This window comes from Pagrus pagrus (genome assembly GCF_965226575.1).
Source record: "Pagrus pagrus genome assembly, chromosome: 9".
Classification (NCBI taxonomy): Eukaryota; Metazoa; Chordata; class Actinopteri; order Spariformes; family Sparidae; genus Pagrus; species Pagrus pagrus.
Genome location: NC_140193.1, coordinates 270,539 through 287,908, shown reverse-complemented (window position 1 = coordinate 287,908; position 17,370 = coordinate 270,539). Strand labels below are relative to the sequence as shown.

Sequence of the window (17,370 nt, the reverse complement as noted above, 5' to 3'; positions counted from 1 at the left end):
TATAGATATATATATATATATATATATACACACACACACACATATATATATGTGTGTGTGTGTGTGTGTGTGTGTGTCTGTGTGTATATATATATATATATATATCAGGGGCAGAGTTTACAGTCTGTAGGTCAGTGATCTTTACAGGAACCGCCATCACGTCTCAGAGAACAGTTCAGTGAGAGAGAGAGAGCTGAATCAGTGTGTTTCTGTGTGAACTGTTTCTTCTTCGGGACTCTGTCGTCTGATTGGTGCACGATGATTCAACAGAGTCGACACAGTCGCCTACAGAACAGCTGTGATGAACACACAGTGGTAATTATGGAGTGAAATCACAGGCCTGCTCTAACACACACACACACACACACACACACACACACACACACACACCAGCATCTCATTATTTCTACTGCACAGTAATCTGATTACTCACAGCAGAGGGGACACTGTGTACCACTGAAACTCCAGTTTAAATACAGTTAGTGTTCAGTGAATGAAAACAGATCAGATTCATTCTGTAGGAAACAAACACTGATGACAGAAACATTTCAATAAGGCCGCGGCTGCATTCAGAGAAGACGTGGCTCTAATCTAACTCACTGTCTGAATTAATGACCATCAACTTCAATCTGCAGTTTAAAATGACAACAACTGAAACCTTAAGTAAATAGAGACAGAAGTTATGAGAACCAATCAGAGCAGCAGCAGGTCACTCTGATTCCTCTCGTCAATGATTCATCTGTCAGTTATCTTCTGGATTCATTAATTAGCTGTTTGCTCTCTAAAATGTGATAAAATAAAAGTGTTTCGTCCTCAGATGTGGTGGAGACGCAAACTGATCAATCCATCGTCAAAATATTTAGGGATTCATTTTATAGTTGACAACTATTGATTTGTTGATTAATTCACTAATCTGCAGGACTCAGACACTAAATCTAGCTGTAGATTATTAGGCAGATGTACTTTAATACTTCAGCTGTGATGCATCATTTCTGTCTGTCGTGACCACTCAATGTCACGCCCACAACAACATCTGATTTGGTACATGTCACAGGTAGAAGCCTATCAGCACTGAGTAACTAGTAACTATAGTAATCAAATACATTTAGTGTGAAGCAACAGAATATTAAAATACTCAAGAACCTCAAAACTGTACTTAACTCCAGTACTTCAGTAAATCCTGCAGATTTGCCCTCTAAAACATCTGCAGGATCCGGCCTTTCCTCACAAAGGACTCAACGCAACTCCAGGTCCAAGCGCTGGTCATCTCCCGCCTGGACTACTGCACTTCGCTCTTGGCTGGACTCCAGCCTCTGCAACTAAACCGTTGCAGTGTATCCAGAACGCTGCAGTGCGCCTCGTTTTCAATCTACCCAAACTCTCCCATGTGACCCCCCTCCTCCGTGACCTCCATTGGCTTCCTGTTGCGGCCCGGATCCAATTCAAGAGGATGGTGCTGACCTTCAAGGCTGTCAACAGAACTGCACACATCTACCCCCAAAAACTGGTCAGACCACACGTCCCAGTGCAAGCACTTCGCTGCACTACATTAGCTGGCCGGCTGGTACCGCCATTGCTGAGAGCGAACAAAGGTCGCTCAGCGAAGTCACGACTCTTCTCTGTTCTGGCACCCCAGCGGTGGAAGGAACTCCCGACCAATGTCAGGACAGCAGAGTCACTCGCCATCTTCTGCAGAAGACTCAAGACTCACTTGTTCAGACTTCACCTCGACCCCGCAGAGCATGACTCCCTCTCACCCCCCCCCACCCCCCCAAAAACCTGTATATGCAATAGGGGTGTCACGATACCAAAAATTCAGTAGTCGGTGCCAATACCAGTAAAATTACACGATTCTCAGTGCCAATTTTGATACCACGGTAAAAAAAAAGGATTTTCTAAGATTGACAATGATTCCTGAGGCACAGCTTGAAGCCACACTGCAGAGATACCTCCTTGCGAATTCTGCAAAGTTGAGGTATTGCGCCTCCATTCATTTTCCACCAGATGAGGGGATCTTCGTCTGCGCTCAGTTCTGTTATGTTGCTATATACCAGGAACTCACCATTTAACTTCTCTTGTGTGGAGAGCCCTGCCTGAGATGATGTGGCATCACTGCCCCTCTTCTCTCCTTGAATGGCTGAAAGCAGATGCTTCAAATCAGTCTTAGACTTTTTTGATGGCCTGCTTTGGCTCGAGGCCTCTGCTCCTGTTGCCATAGGGGTTTCAGATGCACCAGCTCCATCATCGGCATTCTCCGCTTGCTCCAGGAGACTTTGCTTCACGTCATCCTCCAGAGCAACAAAACTGTCCTTAAATCTTGGATCGAGGTAGGTGGCAGTGTTTGATGTTTTCCCTAACAACTCTCTTCATCTCTCCAGTAAGTAGAGAGTCATCCTCCTCATCACTGAGACAAGAGAGCATCTTCCACATCAGTGGTAAGACAGAGGAGAGAATGGTGTGTTTCTCACCACTGAGTGCATCTGTAAAAGGACTCAGTGGCTCAAGGACTTCTTTTAGTGTTTCTAGGATTGTGATGTCACTGTCTTTTGGCATCAGGTGCCATTTTTTATGTCCTCTGCCAGGGCTGCACACAGAGCTTGCTGCTCCACGAATCTCTCCACCATATCATATGAGGAATTCCACAGGGTGGGTACATCGTGTATCAAATGGTGTTCTGGGAGTGCAAGTTGTTTTTGTTTTGCTTTGAGTTGTCGCAACAGCTTTGATGACCTGGTGAAGCCAGATATGGTTTTGTGCAGCCTTGACAGGGCTGCAGATACCCTGTCAATGTCGATGGCCTTGCTAACGGCCAGGTGCAAGTTGTGGCCAAAGCAAGGGATCCATATGTAGTCATCTTTAGAGGCCTTTTGGTTGTTGGATGCGTTGTCTGTTGTGATGCCTGCTAGTTTTGCCAGTTTATGTCCAACTTCCACTCCTCAGTAACTCCATCCATTTTTCCATCCATTATCTTCCACTTATTCAGGGCGGGATCGCGGGGGCAGCTGTCTGAGCAGGGACACCCAGACTCCCCTCTTCCCGGACACTTCCTCCAGCTCCTCCGGGAGGATCCCAAGGTGTTCCCAGGCCAGCCGCGTGACATACGGGTGACTTCCTCTGGGTCTCCTCCTCCCGATGGGGCATGCCTGGAACACCTCCCGAGGGAGGCGTCCAGGGGGCATCCGATACAGATGCCCAAGCCACCTCAGCTGGCTCCTCTCGATGTGGAGGAGCAGCGGCTCTACTCCGAGCTCCTCCCGTGTGACAGAGCTCCTCACCCATCTCTAAGGGAGCGCCCCGCCACCCTGCGAAGGAAACTCATTTCGGTCGCTTGTATCTGGGATCTTATTCTTTCGGTCACGACCCAAAGTTCATGACCATAGATGAGGGTTAGGGGTTAGGGTTAGGGGGGTTAGGGGTTAGGGTTAGAGCTGAGCCAAAAGGAGCTTTGCCTTTTGGCTCAGCTCTCTCTTCACCACGACAGACCAATACAATGACCGCATTACTGCGGCCGCTGCACCGATCCGCCTGTCAACCTTGCGCTCCATCCTTCCCTCACTCATGAACAAGACCCCAAGATACTTGAACTCCTCCACCTGAGGCAGGAACTCTCTCCCAACCCGGAGGGAGCAAGCCACCTTTTTCTGGTCGAGAACCATGGCCTCAGACTTGGAGGTGCTGATTCTCATCCCAGCTGCTTCACACTCGGCTGCAAACTGCCCCAGGACATGCTGGAGGTGCTGGCTCGAAGGAGCCAACAAGACAACATCGTCTGCGAAAAGCAGGAATGAAAGCCAGTGGCTCCCGAACCAGATCCCCTCCGGCCCGTGACTGCGCCTAGAAATTCTGTCCATAAAAATAATGAACAGAACCGGTGACAAAGGGCAGCCCTGCCGGAGTCCAACATGCACCGGGAACATGTCTGACTAACTGCCGGCAATGCGAACCAGGCTCCTGCTCCGGTCGTACAGGGACCGTACAGCCCTTAGCAGAGGGCCCCCGACCCCGTACTCCCGAAGCACCTCCCACAGAATGCCACGAGGGACACGGTGAAATGCCTTCTCCAAGTCCACAAAACACATCTGGACTGGTTGGGCAAACTTCCATGAACCCTCGAGCACCCTGCGGAGGGTATAGAGCTGGTCCAGTGTTCCACGGCCAGGACGAAAACCGCATTGTTCCTCCTGAATCCGAGGTTCGACTATCAGCCGAATTCTCCTCTCCAGTACCCTGGAATAGACTTTACCAGGGAGGCTGAGGGGTTTGATCCCCCGATAGTTGGAACACACTCTCCGGTCCCCCTTTTTCAATAGAGGGACCACCACCCCGGTCTGCCAGTCCAGAGGCACTGTCCCCGACTGCCACGCGATGTTGCAGAGACGTGTCAGCCAAGACAGCCCCACAACATCCAGAGACTTGAGGTACTCAGGGCGGATCTCATCCACCCCCGGTGCTTTGCCACCGAACTACCTCAGTGACTTTGGCCCAGGTGATGAATGGATCAACCTCCGAGTCCCCAGCCTCTGCTTCCTCTATTCCTCAGTAACTACTTTGTCAAATGCCTCCCTCAAACTGTCACCTGTGTGGTCTGAGTTCAGGCCACTACAGCCTAAACACCAGGAGTGCAACTCCCATGACTGTGTTATGTATTGTATGGTAATGTACATGTACGTGTCCACAGATCAGTTGTGCATGCATAGAATGGCTTTTCTTTGAGATATTGTGTGACCAGGTCCCTTGTTTCACTGTAGATTTTTGGTATTTCTGTGTACATGAAATAATTCCTACTTGGAAGATGATATCTGGGATTGAATGCATGGAGCATTTGCTGAAATGCTGGTTTTTCAACAATTTAGACAGGGACTTGGTCCATACATATGAACTCTGCTACGATTCTATCCTATCTCCTGGCCTCATTTGAATTTCTCTCATATTTCCCTTGCTTCTCTAGAGCCTCGGTTATGGTTGGCTGAGTTGGCAGAGTTGTCTCCTGGACGTCATCCCCTGGTTGAAACTGGAAAAGGGAAATTGACATTTTAGTTAATATAGTTAATTGACTAAAGAAAGAGCACAGGTATGAAGCACAAGCACCTGCCTGCCCTGCCCTGCACATTGGCTCCAGCCCGCGCGCACAGACACACCTAATAGTAGATGCAGTCATTTGAAGTCACAGGCAGGTGGTGGCAGGTAGTTCATTTTAAAACATTAACATAAAAATCAGGGCTGTCAAACGATTTTAAAAAAAGCCAGGAATGGGACAGCAGCACAGCACTTGTTTTCAATTGCAAATTTAATTTCAAATGTACTATCCAATTAGCAATTAGGAAGCAATGTTCAGTGTGGTTGTGGCAAATTTGCAGCTCTGTCACTTGCAAATCGTCATTTACATCGTGTTCTGTTGGCTTCGTAAAAAATGTTTGTTGGGGGGGTAATCATGTTTTGACAAACCAATTGCATATTCATTTGTAACTATATTAAACTAAGATATTCAGCGAATTTCGCTAGTTTTGACAAGATACTTGCAAGAGACATGCTCTCTTTCTCTCTCTCCCTCTAACTGAGGCTGCATTACTACAAGGTAGCTAGTGCTATAGTGCTAGGCTAATGTTAAAACTACAGCATAAGCTACGTACATAACATAAGCATTAACAAATGTGCCCACCATCCCAAACATCATGTAACGTGTATTATTATTATTATTCAGTATGACAGATAAAAATAAATATATAAATAAATAATTTTAAAAAAAAACAGAAAACGTTCATTCTTTGGATATTGTTAATATGAATCAGAACTCCTTGAATTCTTTAAACAAATCCGGATGACGGTCTTTGAGGTGCTTTGCTAAATTGGGGGAATTACCTCCCTTGGTCTGAAGATCACGGTAGCATCGTTTGCATAATGGTTTCTGCGGATTAATGATAACGCCACAGTCATCTGCCTCATACGTAAAGTACTTCCATACACGACTCTTTGTGCCTTTTTTATCAACAAGTCGAGGTGGGACTATTGCTGCAGCCGCAGTTGCCATCTTCCACGTGTTGTTTGTTATGCCATGTGTAGTTCCACTTGTTCGTGACCTACTACTTCTGAATGTAATACCGTGTCCTAACTGGATGCGACGCGAGCGAGCGTCCCACAAAAAAACCATATCTGACGCTCTCTGTCCACACTGAATGCGTTGACTATGTGTGTCTGTTGTCATGGAAATACATCAGCTGTGCGCTCGACATCCGACTGGAGAGAGACGTAACTACCCGGTTAAAAGATGGGTGGGTACTTGCTTCCTATGTTTGTACTTTTTAAACAGAAAACAAGTTTTATATTGTGAGATTTAGATGTTTCTTGACATATAATAAAAAGGTTTTTTTTGGGGGCAAGTTTTTCCTCACTCGAATCGAGGGTCGAAGGACAGAGGGTGTCGTCTCTGTACAGATTGTAAAGCCCTCTGAGGCAAACTGTGATTTGTGAATTTGGGCTATACAAATAAAATTTGATTTGATTTGATTTGATATAATATAGCCAATAGGGTTGGGCGGTAATACGGTAATAAGGTATACCACGGGGTCTTAAAAATGGCAACGGTATCAGTTTCAATACCGTCATTAAAAAAAAATACGATGTACTTATATAGGAGATAAGGATTAAATATTAAATGTAATGTATTTAGTGGCAGTATTTCGGGTTACGAGCTAACGAGAAGGGAGAGGCGGTAAATACTGACGAGGCAATTAGTATATTGTGCAATGAGGAAACAACAACGCACCCCCATTTCACACAGAGTCGCCGCATTATCGCTGCAGCGGCGGTTCTCCAATTCTACGCCGTTGGTTGTTCACACAGAGCCGGGCAGCTCCGGAGTAAAAGATGAAGTATAATTTACACAGCGAGCCGGCGCCACGGCTCCAAAAGAGGCGTGGCGGTACACGAATAGTGATGACGTGTTTTTTTCAATGTGTTTCCCCGGTGTCCACCTGTTAATCTATGTATGTAGCCTACCTGCTGACTGTTTATAATCATATGATGCTGTTATAATGTGTTGTGATGAGATCCTGACCCACCAAACATCCTGGAAAGTGACAAAGTTACGTTCTTCTCTAAATTACATAATTACATAATTGCCATCAGTCAACAGGACGCTGTCTGACTCTGTCACTCGGGGAGAGAGGCTGTTTTCTGGGGGAAAGTTCACTGAAAAATCACCGCGACAAACACTTGGTGAGTTAAAGTTGTTTGCCGGGGACAGACGCTGTTTTTCGGGCAGAAATGTGACGAAGAGTCGGTCGGACCGACAGGCTGACAGACACTTCTCCACGTATAACTGCAGTATTATTTTCCTCATATAAGTTGCCAAAGACACGACCAGTTACTACGTTACTGTTGTTTGGTCCTGTAACGTTGCTTTGTGGGACATTTCTTTATATTTTGTTGAGTGAAGGACCTGTACAGTTATCAGACAGTGAACACCATCAGACCGACACACCCTCGCTCCGCGCCACCAGCTTATCCGCTCACACTGGTTCGGTTCGCCAATACTGCGCACCATCAGAGTGGGTTTTCAGCACCGCAGGTAAAGTTGTCAGTCCACAACGTGCCCTGTTAAAGCCAGAAAAAGCTTGCTGCTGCTCTTTGTTGTTATCAAAAGTTGTTTGGGCTGTGATTTAATTTAAATGATTTGTGTGCGCGAAAACTGTTCTGGATGTTTATGTTAATTTAATTATGTTTGACTGCTGTATTTGCACTTTTTTATAAGCTGCTATTTGTTGCTAATAAAAGTTGTTAATATTGTGCATGTTATGTTGTTATTGTTTCAGTATCAGTGTTTGGTATTCAGTTTCTGAACGGTGTAGGCACAAGCCAAAAGTTTGGTCACGTCATAATTTTTAATTAATCACAGTAATACCGTATACCCTGGTAAAATAGGGAGGCGGTTTGACGGTATCAAAATTTGGATACCGCCCAACTCTAATAGCCAACAGCAAGTTAGTTGTTATTAGCGAGCGTCATTCACGTCAGTTATGACTCAAAACTGACGTGAATTACAGTGTGGCCAACTGGTCTCAACTTATGAGACCAGTTGGCCACATTGTAACCGATAGATATCTGTGTGTAATTAGGGGCATAGCGCCCTCTGCCAGGACCCTTTTACAGACGTCAGGAGTTAAAAAAAATTAAAGTGGCTGCTTTTCTACTCCTCCAGCAGAGCACCTCCAGCAGGACAAGGCAGTGGGTCCATCCTCTCAACCAGGCACGAAAACAGCAGGGGGATTACTATAACCTTGTGCAGGAATTGGCACTTGACAGCAAAAGATACCAAAACTACTTCAGGATGAGCGCTGCCCAGTTAGAAGAGGTGTTGTCCTATGTAGGTCAGGAGCTTTGCCAGCAAACGACTAACTACAGAGAGCTAATTGAGGCTAAGCAGAGATTGGCTATCACATAAGGTAAATGAAAAGACACACGCTTCAGATAATAAGTATTATTTTTCATTTACTCCATACAAAATACTTCCTGTAAATCTGTAAATCCATTTCCCCTCACCTCCCTCTCTGCTCTCTCCCCACTCTCCACATCTACTCTCCTCTCATCCTCATCTTCATCTTCCACTTCCACCTCTTCAGACCTTTCTCCTCCTTCCTCCTCCTCCTCTTCTGTCCTCACTACATCTCCCTGGTCGAGGCTGCTTCTGGAACTGAAAATAGACATCCATGGTGCTTCAAATATGTAGATGTTATAGTGCAATATGTTACAGTAAAATAATTAAGTAATGCTTTGTCCAAAAAAAATAGATGTACAATATTTATAATAATATGAATGCACCTTATTGGAGTAGTTTAGGCCCAATGTCACTGTGGGCTCATGTGTTTTAACTCCATGGTTATTTAAATCTCTTATCTCACTAATGTGCCCATCACATAGATTAGCTTTCTACTACACTGGATTGTACTCAAGTACAATTTGGATGTACTTTACTCACTTTTTTTGATACTTTATACCTCCAATCCACTATATTTTGTGAGCCAATATAGTGCTTTTTACTCCACTACATTTATTTGACGGCTTTAGCCAGCCTACTAGTTATTTTGCAGAATTAGATTACAAAATAAAACACACACTGTGGTATTGCTACTTTCACTTAAGTGAAAGATCTGAATACTTCTTCAACTGCTGCATACAGTACAAATAATCCTACCATCTTTCCCTGAGATGTGGCAGCAGAAACCACATGGATTTCAGGTGTCTCCATTCCTTCTTACCACCCCCTCTAACGCACTGGGTGGAACAACTTTCTGGAGTCTGTTAAAAGTGTCACGCAAAGATTTCCACTTGTTCTTGCATTGCTCTGGATCTGTTAAGAAAAGAAAAAAATATTATTCAATTCAAATAAAATGTAACTAAACATAGGTCTTTCTTTTGCAGATACATGGCATCAGGGGACTCCATGCATTCAATGGCCTATGACTACAGAGTGGGGGTGCAAACAGTGTCAGACTGTATCCTGGACACCACCAAGGCCATTGAAAAGCACATGCTGCACCGTTTCCTCCCTCAACCAACAGAAGAAACCTGGGCTATGGTGGCCAGGGGGCTGGAGAACAACACCCTCCACGTACCACCACCAACACCCCTGCCAGACGCTGAGTTCCTAGGGGAGGTGCCTCATGTCATAGTCGCTGATGCAGCATTTCCCCTAAAGCCATTTCTCCTGAAGCCCTTTGGAGGACGAAACCTCTCTCAGGACAGAGCCACATACAACTATCGGCTGTCAAGGGCTCGCATGACAATAGAGAAGGCCTTTGGTATGCTGGCTGCAAGATGGAGGATCATCCTCCGTACCATCCATATGTCGGTGGAGAAAGTGGACACACTGGTTGTGGCAGCCTGTATTCTGCATAACTTTCTCACGAGGCCTGGTGATGCAGAGTACAGGCTGCCGTGCGAGGGTGAAAACCTGCAGTCAGTGAATGACCATCCGAACTGCGGTGGTCAGGAGGCATTTGCTGTGCGGGATAAGTTTGTGCGATACTTTTCTGAAGCATAAACACATAGGCCTACTGCTGGAAATGAAATCAGCACCTGCACATGACACATAGATTTGTATTGTATGGTATTTTGTATGTTTTTCTTTGAATAATATTTTTTAAAAGCAATTCTTTATTTACTTACTTATATTCATAGATTAAAATGGCATGACATATTCCTTATTTCTATTATCAGTGACTGTACATAGATTTCAGAAACAGACAAAAAAATTTATTATCAGACCCTACATGTGTAATCTATTTGTTGATGTATTTTCTCTCTTTGTCATCTTTATTTAAAAAAATCTTTTTCTCATCAAATTAAACAGTTCAATTTACAATTATGTTTGTGTGAATACAATTTTCCTTAACTAGGAATGTTGTTGAATGCTAAAGAGGACTAACTAGAAATACAGAATTACTATAGTGGCCTCTCTCCCAAAGAAACAAACTGATTAATCCAGGTGTGTCTGAGTAGTCACAATGGTCAGACACACCTGGATTAATCAGTTTGTCCAATAATGTAAGACAGGAAATAACAGAGCAGCATTAAGTTCAGAAAGTAGTGGAGCTGTGCACAGAGCCCATTAATCAAAGCATTAAAATGTTAAATATTTGGGTCAGTAATGATCAGTCTATTAAAAATAGTAAATACATAAATTTGAGAAATATCAACATCAATGTTGCACTGTACACAGTACAGACAGATGATGATGTTAAGTGAAAAAATAAACGTTGCACAAAAACAACAAAACCAAAACAGACATGGAGAGGATTATTTCAGGGGCACAACTTGTTTAACCCTACCGTTAAACCGTTCAACCAACAGTTGTTTAACGGTAGTAAAAAAAAACAAACAGTAACTAGATTGACAGAAAACCTAATGTAGCAAGGGTTTATATCAGCTTTCAGTTAGGCTGTAGCACGAAGAACAAATCCGCCTTCTCCGGATACTATAACACGGTGGAACAATGTTGCGGGTATTGATATTGTATCATATCACCATCTCCACTTTGTAAAAATAAGCTAGCTAGTAACGTAGCATCCTAGCAGAAAACACACAAACATAACTTACCAGAGACTTTTAGCTCCCGGGCGATCTCCCTCCAGGCAGCTGCCACCTTATTGACATTTTTGTAGTGAAATGAGGAGGTATCGTACAGGTAGCTCCTCATTTCAACCAACTGAATCAGCTGCTCCTCGTCCATGGCACTGTCAACGCGAGCGACAGAAATATAGAAACCGGGCGTCGGGCTCTAAACGGCGCATTACGTCGCGCTGCATCGCGCGCAGCCAGTTAGGACATTCAAATAGAAAACCATTGATTTCGCAGCTGTCGCTCGCTCGCTTCGCATCCAGTTAGGACACGGTGTTAGTATCGACTGGAACACTCTGAGGCGTATACTGCTCCCATCAGTTCCGGAAGAGGTGCAGCACCGATGCTAACACTGGAATCAGTGCGAGCGGTACGTCAAAAAATTGGGCATCGTTGGTGTTTTGACATTTTAGAATGGAATGGTATCGCAAGTATCGGTTCTTGTGACATCTCTAATATGCACTTGTATGTTCTGACTCAGCACTTCAATCACAGCACTTATGTACTTAAGGTATCTTGATAAATAGCTGCTACTTTGCTCAGACGAGGGCTTGAAGAATGTTTTCTATTTTTTAATTCTTACTTTATCGACGGTGACATGTTGTTTCTTTCTTGTGACAAATTTACTTATTGTAAGTCGCTTTGGACAAAAGTGTCTGCTGAATGTCCTAAATGTTAATGTAATGTAAATATAAATGTAAATGTAAATGTAAATGTAAATATAAATATAAATGTAAATGTAAATATAAATGTAAATGTAAATTCATACTAACGTTTTTATTCTTCATGTTCGGCCCTGACAACAACCGTATCGATGGATCCTCGACTAACACGAGGAGAAAACAAAGAGAGCAGAATGAATCGTCCCCGACACCTCACTTATAATGTGTGTGTGTGTGTGTGTGTGCGTGTGTGTTTGAGATTACTGATGACGCTCACACTCTCTCCACAGTTGGGTGTGATCACACCTGCAGGAGGTTTTATTTGTCAGACCTCAGATGATTGTTGTTGTTCATTGTTTATCTGCTTCTCCAACATTTCGTCCACAGATATGATTCAATGTCCAAAATCATGTGAGACAACATGTTTTTTCTCCTGGAGGAGAAACCCTGACCACCAGACCAGACGTCCACCTCTGTCCTCAAACACGGAGTGACAACAAAACACACACAGGATGTGTTTCTGTCAGCTGTCGCTTCATCAAGACTCACTGAGCTGCTCATCAACTCCATCATTCAGCCCAGGTGTTCCACATCTGGACATGAGCAGGTTCACATGAGAGGGGTGGTGTCTGGTGGCCAGTGACCAATCACAAACAAGCTAAGCTAAGCTAAGCTAAACTAAACTAACCCGCTGCTGGCATATTTTCTGTAGATGTGTGTTGTTAATCTTCTCATCATGGATCATCTCATTCCTCAAACTAACATTTCCTGTTTGTTAAGAGATGAATCAGTCACCTCCTCTCACATCAGGATGACATCACTCAAAACTGTCCAATGAAAGAGCTCCAGGCTTACAGCTCTGAGAGGAGCTGAGAGAGGAGTAGTGCGAGGAGGAGGGCTAGGGTTAGGAAGGTAGACAGGATGACATTTACTGTCAGAGGGTGTCTGTCCTGAAAGACATGATCAACACAAACATCAGGTGGTTGTCTTGTCGTTACAGGATGTGTCCTCTACTCTGATGTATTTAAGTCAAAAACATTTTAAGCCTGCAGAGACACTCAGGTCTTCTCTCCATGCTGCAGGTTTTAAAGATAGGGATGGGCATTTCAAGCAGAACTACTATTGGATAATCACAGGGAACTAATCGATTATTTTTCAACTCCCCCCCGCATCCCCCCCCCCGGTCAAAGACTCGTGAACCGAGTGCGCAGCTCACTTGCATTAGCATCAAAAAGTTTTTCAAGTCTTGCTGTAATGGTTTTTCTTGATGGGACCGTGAACTCTGGCTCAACAAATGCCATCAAACCCAGAAAACCCTCACCTTCAACGAAGCTGATGGGGAGCGTGTCTTTTGAAATCATCTTTGAAATGAGGGACGTCGTTTGCTCCGCACGTCTGGCATCAAATGTACTTCATCTAGTGAGATAGCTGGCCATTGACTGTTGCTGTGAGGACGGGCCTCCACTTTCTATCGGGTGCTTCGCTCTCATGTGACTGTGCATGGCTGTCGTAGACTTGTGATACGCGAGCTTTGCCTCGCAGAGATTTCACCGCACCTCTGTTTCATTTGTTTTCTTTTTAAATAGTTCCACACTGAACTTTTGGACGGCTGCAGCGCTCTCTCCATGGCTCCTGCTTGTTTCTTCTTCTACGGTGGCATCTAACGTCAGCCGATCACACAGCGTATCAAATGCTTTACTGCCCCCATGCGGAAGGCGCCAGTTACACAAAGGAATATTTTTTTCAGACATGATTTACTAATCGATTATTTATGATTTAACGACTATTCGAATAATCGAAAATCATTGCCCATCCCTAATTAAAGAGGTCTGATTCATCACTGAGTCTAAAACTCTTCTGAGAATTAGCAACTCTCTGCCTCACAAAGGAGAATGTCCACTACATTATAGCCTGTGTGTCACTGTGAGGAACGTCGACCATGTTTAATGGACTCACCCTTCATACATGCTGACAGTGTGTGGGCTCACATTAACATGAACTAACTGATCACTCTGATGTATCTGTGATTTTGGAGGATGATCTGTGTGTCCTTCATGTGTTCCCACAGACCTGAGAGATGTGGTTGACGGAGCTCTCCATGCGCCGCAGCTGTGAGGCCTGGATGTCCAACATCTGCAGCACGTTGTTGGCCAGCGTGTTGATGAGGTAGGCGACGCTGGCCAGAGACTGGGTGGTGTAGCTCTTCGTCTCCTCCAAAGCCTGCTGCTTGTCAGCTGACTGCAGAGAACACACACACTGATTACTCTCTTATATTACAGAGGAAAACATCACACACACACACACACACACACACACACACACACACACAAAGTAATCAAGTTAATTACTTTAATATTCTTGGATTACATTACTGAATACATTTTTTAACAGGAAATAAGTAACTATCAAAATACTTTTTCAAGTTACCCACCCTGTGTGTGTGTGTGTGTGTGTATACATAATAAAACAAAGTATTAGTACTTCACAGAACATGAATGAAATATTAACTAAACTCACAGAAAAGTGAACAGAGACAGTGAGGCAGCAAACACATCAACACATTAACCTTCATTAAAATAATGAAGGAGACAGACAGCAGGACATCAGTGTACACACACAGACACAGACACACAGACACAGACAGACACAGACACACACACACAGACACACACACAGACACAGAGACACAGACACACACACAGATACACACACACACAGACACACACTATGGCGGTAGAATCGTGTCATATTGCGTGCGCACGTATCAACTGAACGTGTCACACGCGCCTGTGCAGCGAGCAGCACCTGACGTGTAATGTAGTTTCCTCACTGACTTATAATGGTCCCCCGTTCACGTGCACGTTCATGCGCACGTTCACGCGTGATGACTGCTGCACGCCGGTAATCACACGACGCGCAGTGACTACGCGTAACATTCATGCGTTTTTTTGCGAAGGCACGCATTAACGCTCGCATGAAGATAATTGAACATTTTTCTCACGCGTAGGCGGAAATGACGTGCGCAAACTATGTCACGTGTAACTATGAAGGTATATCGATGTCAAAACAACCAGAGAGATGCGCAGCAACGTGTGTGTGCATGCATGATAACTTTGTTATGCGTGCGTGCGTGCGTGCGTGCGTTGTCACGTGCGGATTGTATTTCACTCGTAACAAGAAGCTGCGTGTGTATGAAGCAGCGTGCGCACGTCTGTCTGTCACTGTTTGACAAATGTTGTTACGTGTTCACACACACGTGCGGTCGCAGTTTCTGATGCTTTGCAACCGGAAGTTGAACTGCATCGTGCGCACCAGTCCGCGTACTTTAACTAACTACAATTAACTATATGGGATAGGAGACAGATATAAAAACTAAACAAGGTGTGAGAAGAAGGCTCAGATGTGATTTAATCAAAGGCAGCAAACAGAAAAGTCTTCATCCCTGATTTAAGAAAACTGTGAGTTGCAGCAGACCGACGGTTTTCAGGGAGCTTCTTCCAATGTGGAACATAAAAACATAAACATCTTCTTTTGAAATTCAGGCAGTGTCTGGCTCACTGCTGCCTCCCCTGGTTGACTACACTTCAATAAAATGAAAAGGCCAACTACGTGAGGCGTTTATGTACGTGGACTGGTGCGCGCGATGCAGATCAACTTCCGGTGGCGAAGCATCAGAAACTGTGACCGCACGTGTGTGTGAACGCGTAACATCATTTGTCAAACAGTGACAGACAGACGTGCGCACGCTGCTTCATACGTACGCAGCTTCTTGTTACGCGTGAAATACAATCTGCACGTGACAACGCACGCATGCACGCATAACAAAGTAATCATGCATGCACACACATGTTGCTGCGTGTCTCTCTGGTTGTTTTGACATCGATTTAACGTCATACAGACACACACACACACACACACACACACACACACACACACAGAGGATACCTTTGATTTGTCCTGAAATGTCACATTCAGCATTTCAACAGGACAAACTGTGTGTCAGTGTGTCGATGTGTGTGCACATGTGCACTGTATGTGTTCATAATACAGCAGTGTGTGTGTGTGTGTGTGTATGTGTGCTGAAGCATGATGTAGGTCAGCACTAATTCATTCATGCCTGAGGTTGACAAGAAACACACTGACACCAATGTGTCTCTGTCCTCCACACACACACACACACAGTCTGACCCTCAGTCTTACACTCAGTCTGTGTTTGCAGGGAGAAGATCGACACGTCAACTGAGTTGTTTCATTTGTTTTAATTTCGTTGCTCATAACTTCTTCTTTGGTTTGTTTTACTGTTTGTTTCCTTTTATTTACACGTTTGAAACTAAATATATCCATTAAAAATGATTACTGTGCACATTTTAGCAGAAACAACATGCCAAAGATGACACAGCTAGCTTAGTCATAGCCTGCACCTAGCTCATTGTTAGCCTGCAGCGTCACTTCCAGACTCTGCTCCTGTGTGATGCAGACACTCAGCTGACTGGTGCTGGAGGACATGTTGGGTCACTGAGCATACACCCAGTAAACAAGCCTGCTTATATTTATCTTTCAATAAAAGTCTAACATGTTCTGCCCTCAATGTTTCCCCGTCGTATCAAAATGGTGTCAAATATGGATCATTTTCAAGGATTAGTATCAAAGTTAGAAACTGCAGCATTGTGACGACACTAGGTCTCCTCTGACTCCGTCTCTTGATATAGATATTAACTATTTATTCTACAATACTGTCGTCTTACTGGTGCTTTATTCTGTACATCTACTTCCTGTCTGTCCATCCTGATCAGTGGTCCCTCCTCAGTCTGGAGGCTCTGACGACAGACGAGTCGACTCAGAATTTAAAGCGCCTCGAGGTGAATATGTGATTTTGTTTTTTGTAAATAAAGTTGACTTGACTTCATCACATCGACCTTATTTTCTCTCTTTCAGCCATCTGATGTCCTGTTAGCTGTGACCTAGTTGGAGGGCTGCCTCCTCTGGCCTGAGGACAGGACAGAGCGCACACACACACACACAGATTTTTTTTCATCTCTATCTAAATGTAGATGATTCAGATGTACATGGAATCAAACACACGCTCTGATTCCTCTGACCTGTTTTAATGAACACACTCTGCTGCTCACACTGATGTTTTATGGATTATAATGAAAATACACACAAGAAGATGAAACACACACACACACACACACACACACACACACACACACACACACACACAGCTCTCACTCCCTGAAGGTGTGAGGAGACACTGTGTGAAGTTGTAAGGAATTCCTGCTAATGGCGAGGGATCGAAATTGACGCCCCCCCGCCACGCCCATCAGGTGTAATGTAGGCCAAAGCTTTTGACAACTTTTCATCATGAAGGTATGAGGATGAGACTTAGTGACTGGGAAGTCTGTGGTGTTTAATCTTAAGGACAAGTCGAATAAAGTACAAGCCATAAAAATGGGTACCTACAAAATGGGAAAAGCCATAAGAGGGTCATCGCAATTGAACGCACTGCCACACCCACCAGGAATAACATAGGCGAAAGCTTTTTACAACTTTTCATCATCAAGGCATGAGGGTGATACTTAGTGACTGGGAA

The 17,370-nt window shown here is 44.4% G+C and overlaps 1 protein-coding gene across 9 annotated transcripts in view; it reads right to left on the bottom strand.

Annotated features, from left to right (window-relative positions):
* Window positions 1-17,370, bottom strand: part of LOC311263004 (abl interactor 2-like) — a 57,205-nt gene that overhangs the window by 26,977 nt on the left and 12,858 nt on the right. For 7 of the 9 annotated variants that reach the window (XM_084362805.1, XM_084362808.1, XM_084362804.1 and 4 more), the window contains exon 2: window positions 13,848-14,015. In XM_084362805.1, the coding sequence (XP_084218931.1) occupies window positions 13,848-14,015 (168 nt within the window). Of the gene's footprint in view, window positions 1-8,538; window positions 8,690-9,190; window positions 9,329-13,847; window positions 14,016-17,370 lie in introns of those variants that run through there. The other 2 variants (XM_084362803.1, XM_084362806.1) reach the window with 2 other exon arrangements.